Here is a 7,254-nt window from a genome sequence, read left to right as displayed (position 1 = left end):
AGTTAAACACAATCTATTAAAAACTACAATATCAGAATGAGAACCTTTAGATTAAGAATAACATTTACTGCCAAGTGCTTTCACACACACAGATTTTGAAAGAGTCACATATAATAAAATAAATTAAATGAACATAGGAACACACAGAAATTATGTGCTTTTTACCTGGTCCAGTTCTCTCTGTCTTAGCCACACTTTGAGGAGAGACACACCCTCTCCAAAAGCAGGACACTGGGCACTGATGGCTGACAGGAACTGAAGATGTGACAGTGGGAGATGATCTCCAAGAACTGTGGCGTTATAATGAGGAGTTGGGGACTCAGTTCTCTCTGCAAAATTGAAAGAATCATCATTATTGTTTGCTACCTCGGTCATCAAACTAAAATTGATCTCAGAATATTTGTCCTATTACCTTGCTGCGTATTGGCAACACCAGTAAACCACTCGGTCCTGATGTTGTTCTTCTGAGGATGGAAGCGGCTCGGTTTGAGGAAGTCCGGTGGCGGAACGACGTGAATCCTTAATGTGACCTTACTGCTGTCATTACCTAAAGTCCACACACAAAGCTTACACGATCACTTCAGCTTAAAACAAATAGGAATAAATGCACGCTAGAGCAAGACCATCGATCATTTATTCTCTGTTAGTGTACTCCAAACACCAAAAGTAAAGGGTGTGCTAAAAGCAACTAACTTTGGAGCTAAAATGATTTGAGTGCAAACTTGCAAGCAAACGTGAGCCAGTGAGCCCCAGAAACTACTGTTTCGACAGTTGTACCTGGGGGTTTGAGTAGTAGCACTGGGCGAAGTCGGTTGCCATGTAGACAAGAGTACTGCAGTGAACCCACGCAGTCTGCGAAGGAGAGATGCCGTGCCAGGGCAGCCAGATACAGAGCCCGCTTTCGGGAGTACCGCTGGTTAATGGCATCCATCTGGCGCAAAATAGACTTCAAAGAGAAAATACACCATATTGTAAAATAATGAATAATAAAATAATAAAAAAACTGTTAGACAGAGAGATGTACAGTCAGGCAGACTTACAGTTTATATATACAGACAGATGGACGAATATATACACAGAAAAAAAAATCCATGCATAGATGGACGGACAGATTTATAGATAGACAAATATATACAGACAGACGGACTATGAATGAACTATGAATGAATGTATAGATAGAGAGACACACAGATAGACACACAAATGGATAGACACACAGATAGTTTGACAGACAGATATAAAGAAAGAGAGACAGATAATGTATAGATATATAAAAAGACGGACAGAAGTTTTTTTTGATGTATGACTTACAGATGGAATGGTAACAGCCAAGTCCACAGAGACTTTGGGTTTGATACACGTGCCCAGTGGATAACTGCCCACCAGGTTGATTGATTTAGGAGGCTCCATATGAAATTTGCCTTTTGTCGTTGATGGGACGAGGAGGAATGGGACTTCAACACCTGACAACCATGAAATGTCATCCAACTAAGGAGAAAGAAAACTATTAAGAAAAATGACATTGCCAGCTACCATAGAGCATTAGCAGAAATCAGCGCTTTTGCTGCCGCTGACGGAAAGGCCACACAGATTTCTGACCTCCACAACTTCAGATTCGGGCACACTCTGCAACACATCAGTGACCTGCTGCACAAAGGAGTCCACAAGCTTCTTCCTGTGCTCACTGAGAGACACTTCTTTCAGCAGTTCTTCCATCTGGATACCATCAATATCAGAATCAGAAATTCGAAAAGCTCAAAATTTACACTGCATGTCATGCGCTGAGACAGTGAAATGTAAATCATTTCTGACCTGCATTTTCAACATGCTGCAGTGAAAGAGATTCTCTGCTTCTTTTAGCTGGTTGAGCTCTTCCACTGTTGGGGCTTTGTACAGCTCTTTCTTGGACAGCTTGACTGGTCGTAAGATCCTATCATCTGACACGGTGTCCTTCGCTTTTCGTTTGGAGTACTTAGCCTGTTGTATACTGTTTTTCTCATTTTCTTCTTCATTCTGAGAGTTAGCTAGTAACTCAATCTGTATATATATACACCCACACACACATCAACAGAAGTATATTTACAATACAGCTCATATACCTTTACGTTAACGTCCAAAAATGCTTTATTTTAGAAATACAACCATGACAAGAAAACCGCACAAACCTGATCTTCCGTTTCAGTTTTAGATGATTCCTTTCTCTTCTTCTTCATTTTGACAGAAGTTACAGATAGCTTTTACAAGGATATATTCAAATAATTAATTAATGCGTTAATATACAATTCCTTCAAATTTACAGTCTCAACGCGTCTCTCACATGGGAAACGCATGGGACACACTAACCACGAACTGAATTGGTTAGATCACCGATTGGGCCACGTGAGGAAAACCGTTCATAGATTGGCTACCTACATTGGTTCCGCCTCCAGACATAATCAAGTTTGGTATAGATTGCACTAGACGCCTTTCTAGTAATATGATTTTTTTTTCATTTTTTTTTATATTATTTTCTAAATTTTCCATATTATACATTTAAAACGAGTGTAAGGCACGCTCACGAATACATTGATTTGTTTTAACATAGGGGAATAAAAACAATGCTTGTCGCTGTAATATGACGTCGCGCGTCACTTCACGCATGCGCTTTTTGCTGAATGGAAACTAAACAAGTTCGATCGTATGTGCATTTCTTAAATTAACATTATACAACTACAACATTTGCCCTTAAAATAAGTCTGTTTATATGACGTGCTTATTTTTTCACGTTCCAAGAATAATTCTCTGTCTAATGACAGCAAGTTATCAGGCAATTTAACAACTAATGTAATTATCCTTTAACGTTATTCCTGCTGCTTCATTAGGATTCTCAGATTGTTTGATTAAGAAAATGTCCAGTAAAGAAGTAAAAGCCGAACTTAAAAGTGCCAGAGAAGCCATCAAAAATAAAGAGTTTAAAGAAGCTTTGAAACACTGTAAGGTAAGTGTTTGTTTTCAGCTGTCAGCATGCAGTAAATAACTTCCTTTACCTCTGTGGACATATAGGACATCTTTTCTCTTGATGAACTGTATTTTCATGAGAAGGTTAGTTAATCATGTCTCTCTCTCAAGTTAAATTATATTTGTGCTCCCCAGGCTGTTCTCAAACTTGAGAAGAATAACTATAATGCCTGGGTGTTTATTGGAGTGGCAGCTACAGAACTGCAGCAGCCGGATCAGGCACAGACCGCCTACAGGAAGGCCACTGAACTAGAGCCAGAGCAACTGCTTGCATGGCAGGTCAGTCGTGGTATATGAACGTTATTAATATTCCAAACGTAGTGTTTATCTGGGGACACGGTTTGTTAAATTTGTCTTGATGACACTGAGCAATGAATATTTACTAGATGTGGATGTCTTTCACAGGGTTTAGCAAATTTGTACGAAAAAAGTGACCAAGCAGCTTTCAAAGCGGAGCTACCAAAGATTTACCAGAAACTTATTACACTGTATGAAACGTAAGTAAAGTGGTCTTCTTTTCTATTATACAATTGTATAATGTTCTAATCTTTTGCCTTTTTATTCACCTTTTTGCATTTTTAAAAGTGTTCATGTTAAAGGAATAGCTCACTCAAAAATTAAAATCGGCATCATTTACTCCTTGAGTTGTTAATCTGTATGAATTCCTTTTGTTCTGCCGAACTCAAAGTAAGATATTTTGAAAAAAGTTTGTAAGCAGGCTGTTTTGGGTCACCATTGACTTACGTAGTAAGAAACAAAATACTTTGGAAGTCAATGGTGACCCAAAACATCCTGGTTACCAGAATGTTTTAGATTTTAGATTTACCCCTACCCAGACTTAAATTTCACTTCACTTTAAATGAATAAAAAATGTTAAAATCAGGGACAAATTAATTATTAAATTAATAAATTAATTATAATAATCGTGGCAGTAATTTGTGTATAAGATGCTTATGCCTCCAAAACATTTATATTAAGTTATCGTAGATATGAGAAATGAGACAGAAGCAGAGAGAGAGAGAAATGTTGTTATTTTAATCTTTAGAAGACTAAAAAAAAAAAAACACTAAAAAGTATATAAATATATAATGATTGCTTGATTTCTTTTCTGTTGCAGCTCAGACAAAGCAAAATGTTTTGAAGTGAGCAAGAAGCTGGTGGAAGTCTATCAGTCGGAAAAGAACTATTTACAGGTGTGATCTTTAAATATAAGGACTTGATGCTACAACTAGATTTAAGTGGACATAATTAATAAAATGATCTACATTACTTGTAGCCACAGGCTTTATATCACATGTGTGAAATGTTTCTCCACCCATAGGTGGCCAGAGTGTGGAGGAGGCTGATCCAGGTGAGGGAGGCCGAGGAAGGGGTGGAGGACGTAGAGCTGCTGGAGCTGTGGAAGGAGATGACCAGACTCTTGCAGGACACTGTTGAGGAGCAGGACAATGAGACTCAACAACACGTCAGTCAATTTCGCCTGTCTAAATGTTTGAGAATTTCCATGTTCTTTTTTTTGTACATGCCCACAATTTGTGTCACCACATACATTTGTACAAAGCTTACAGTGTGTGTCTCTCGGCTCAACAGCTGATATCAGCGTATGAAAGAGCTTTGCAACTGACTACAGACGTGCCTGATGAAGCCCACAGGAGCCTTTTGCAGGACTACATTAAATGTCTTTCCAAGGTTGGCAAGCTACATATGCTACAGTTTTTGTAATCTTCGCAATATTAATGACCGGACACAAGCAAATGTTTAATTTCTGTATTTTGCAGGTTCCTCATGAGGCGGCCAAGCTGAAGGAAGTTTGCGATGCCGCTCTGTCACGCTATCCGACACACTCCTACCCTCTAGAGGCCCTCAGTGAGCACTACATCAGAGCAGGTCAGGTTATTTAGGCCAAATGAAGTCAATGAAATTAAATTTTTAAAACACCCCTATTTAATTGTTTATATTTAAAAATTTACATTACTGTTAAAAAATTTGGGGTCAAATAGATTTTCTTTAAAGCACCAAATCAGCATATCAGAATCGAATCATGATCAGGAAGAATATTTAATATTATAATATTATAGTTTTTTACTGTCTTTATGAGGCAGAAACATTTGCATTTGCGTTTAGTAATTTTGCAGAAACACCATTCACCAATTTTTTTTACAATAAAGTAAGTGCAAACATAATCCTGTTTCTGAAAACACAAAACTCATGTAGAGTATTTCTAAATAAACGCATATCTCAGATAACTGATCTTGTCTGTGCTGGTCCTGGTAGGTGACTGCAGTGAGGAAGCTGTCCGCTGTTTCAGCCGCCTCTCAGAACTGGATCCGAACAACTCGCATGCTCACTTTGGTCTTGGTATTAAAGCTTGTCAGGATAAAAAATACGAGGATGCCATCAAAAGCATTAGTCTAGGTGAGTTTATAAATACCATAGATAATTGGATGGAGGTTCTAAAGGTTTTCAGGCTGCTTGATAAAATGTGTTCAATTATATAATGCAAGAAACGCAGTGTATCAAATTAATATAATACATTTCTTGATTTATGTAGATAACTAAAAATGTATTTTAAGAACTTTTTGTTCATGTTCAGCTATACAACATGAACTAAACTCCTAACAGATCCTAAATAATGTGTCTAACTCGCTTGTTGTGGTTTTTCCTGCAGGATTGAAGCGTATGCGCTCCTCCATCATTGGCTGGTACAATCTTGCTCTGGCTCAGCTAAAAATGCATAAATACTCTGACAGCGCCACAGCTTCCAGCCAAGGTACTGCTGCTGCATGATAAAAATTACTACACATCTAAAACACAACGTGAAATCTACTTAATCAGCTGCACTAACAGGGTGGAAAAGGGCTACGCTCCAAAAATATTCTGTCGTGTGTCTTCAGGGCTGAAGTCAAGTGTGGGGACCTCTGATGATTGGACTCATAAGCTGCAGAGGTTGAAACTAGAGGCTCTGGTGAGAACAGAAAGAGAACAAGATGCTGATGAAGCTCTGCAGATTCTTACACAGGTAGCCTCAAACCAAAGACTTCAGCAGTCTAACAACTGATTTATTTTTTTTAAAAAGAAGTATTATATGCTCACCTAGGTTGCAATTATTTGATCAAAAATCTTAGTATCTCTTAATACCTTCTAAAATTGAATGTATTACAATATTTGCACAGCTGAATTCACAAGAGCAGCATTCACTTGAAATATTTAGCAATATTTTGTCTTTATTGATACTCTGATCTGTTTCATACATCCTGACTGAATAAATGGTTTCATTTCTTAAAGAAAAGAGAAATACATATTAATAACGGTTTTACACTTCGATTTACATAATATTAATAATGACTCCTTTTAGATTTCAGATGCCAAAAATGACCCAGTGCTTTTAGCGTTGAAAGGAAGAGCTCACTTGCAAAAAGGCCACACCGAGGAAGCGTTTCAGGTGAAACATTTTCTTTTAACAGGGAATTAATGGAATTTAATATATTTAAATAACATGATGTATATTTTTTTGCATATTAGATGTTTTAAAAAAGCTAAGTAGACCAGACCTTGTTTAAATGAAATGATGCAGGTTTCAGCTGAGCTACTGAGCTCTCACCCAGGATCCGTGGAGGGTCTCGCTCTGAAGGGGCTCGCTCATGTTGTGAAAGAACAGCACAAACAAGCTGAAGAAAGGTGTGAAAAGCCTTCTAAACACACACACACACACAGACACACGCTGTATTGAATCCAGCATAGGTTTAAGCACTAAGCTTCTTGTCTTTTCTCTGTTTCACAGCTTTCTAGAGGCTTTATCCGGGAGCCCAGATAATGGGGAGTTGTTCTTTCTGCTGGGGCGCCTGTTCTGGAACATGGGAGAAGAAATGCGAAGGGATCGGAGCAAAGCCCATACACATTTACTCAAGGTTAAGCCAGGAGTATCAGATCTCATGCTCTTTATTTTTGTATATAGACTCCAGAGTCGTTTCTCTTGGATTATAAATAAGTAATGACTTTTTTTGTGTTATTTTAAGGCTGCTAAACTGGACCCGTATCTCGCTTCGGTGTTTCGTTTTCTGGGTCATTACTATAGAGAGATAGCAAAAGATCAGGGCAGAGCCAGAGGCTGCTATAAGAGAGCGTTTGAGCTGGATCCCTGTGATGCGGAGGCTGGAGCGGCTACTGTTGACCTCAGCATGGAGCAGGGGGACATGGTGCGTGTCAAAAAAGATGGTCACATTATAGGAATCCTTTTTTTTTTTTTTTTTTTAATTA

The 7,254-nt window shown here is 38.2% G+C and overlaps 2 protein-coding genes across 2 annotated transcripts; one reads left to right on the top strand and one right to left on the bottom strand.

Annotated features, from left to right (window-relative positions):
• Positions 1-165: 165 nt before the first annotated feature.
• LOC122333785 (nucleolar protein 6-like) lies at positions 166-2,352 on the bottom strand (the record flags this gene model as incomplete). Its single annotated transcript, XM_043231575.1, has 7 exons — positions 2,166-2,352; positions 1,813-2,037; positions 1,600-1,716; positions 1,312-1,488; positions 778-946; positions 413-547; positions 166-329 (listed from the first exon to the last, which is right to left on the bottom strand). Coding segments are annotated over exons 1-7 (1,035 nt in total), but the record flags the coding sequence as incomplete, so codon positions are not given.
• Positions 2,353-2,631: 279 nt separating this feature from the next.
• Positions 2,632-7,193, top strand: LOC122333784 (tetratricopeptide repeat protein 37-like; the record flags this gene model as incomplete). Its single annotated transcript, XM_043231574.1, has 15 exons — positions 2,632-2,677; positions 2,862-2,977; positions 3,133-3,276; positions 3,403-3,494; positions 4,115-4,190; positions 4,319-4,462; positions 4,588-4,686; positions 4,776-4,884; positions 5,272-5,412; positions 5,666-5,767; positions 5,892-6,016; positions 6,353-6,439; positions 6,572-6,675; positions 6,779-6,905; positions 7,014-7,193. Coding segments are annotated over exons 2-15 (1,620 nt in total), but the record flags the coding sequence as incomplete, so codon positions are not given.
• Positions 7,194-7,254: the final 61 nt, after the last annotated feature.

This window comes from Puntigrus tetrazona, unplaced genomic scaffold (genome assembly GCF_018831695.1).
Source record: "Puntigrus tetrazona isolate hp1 unplaced genomic scaffold, ASM1883169v1 S000000386, whole genome shotgun sequence".
NCBI lineage: Eukaryota > Metazoa > Chordata > Actinopteri > Cypriniformes > Cyprinidae > Puntigrus > Puntigrus tetrazona.
This window is presented reverse-complemented; position numbering and strand designations above follow the sequence as displayed.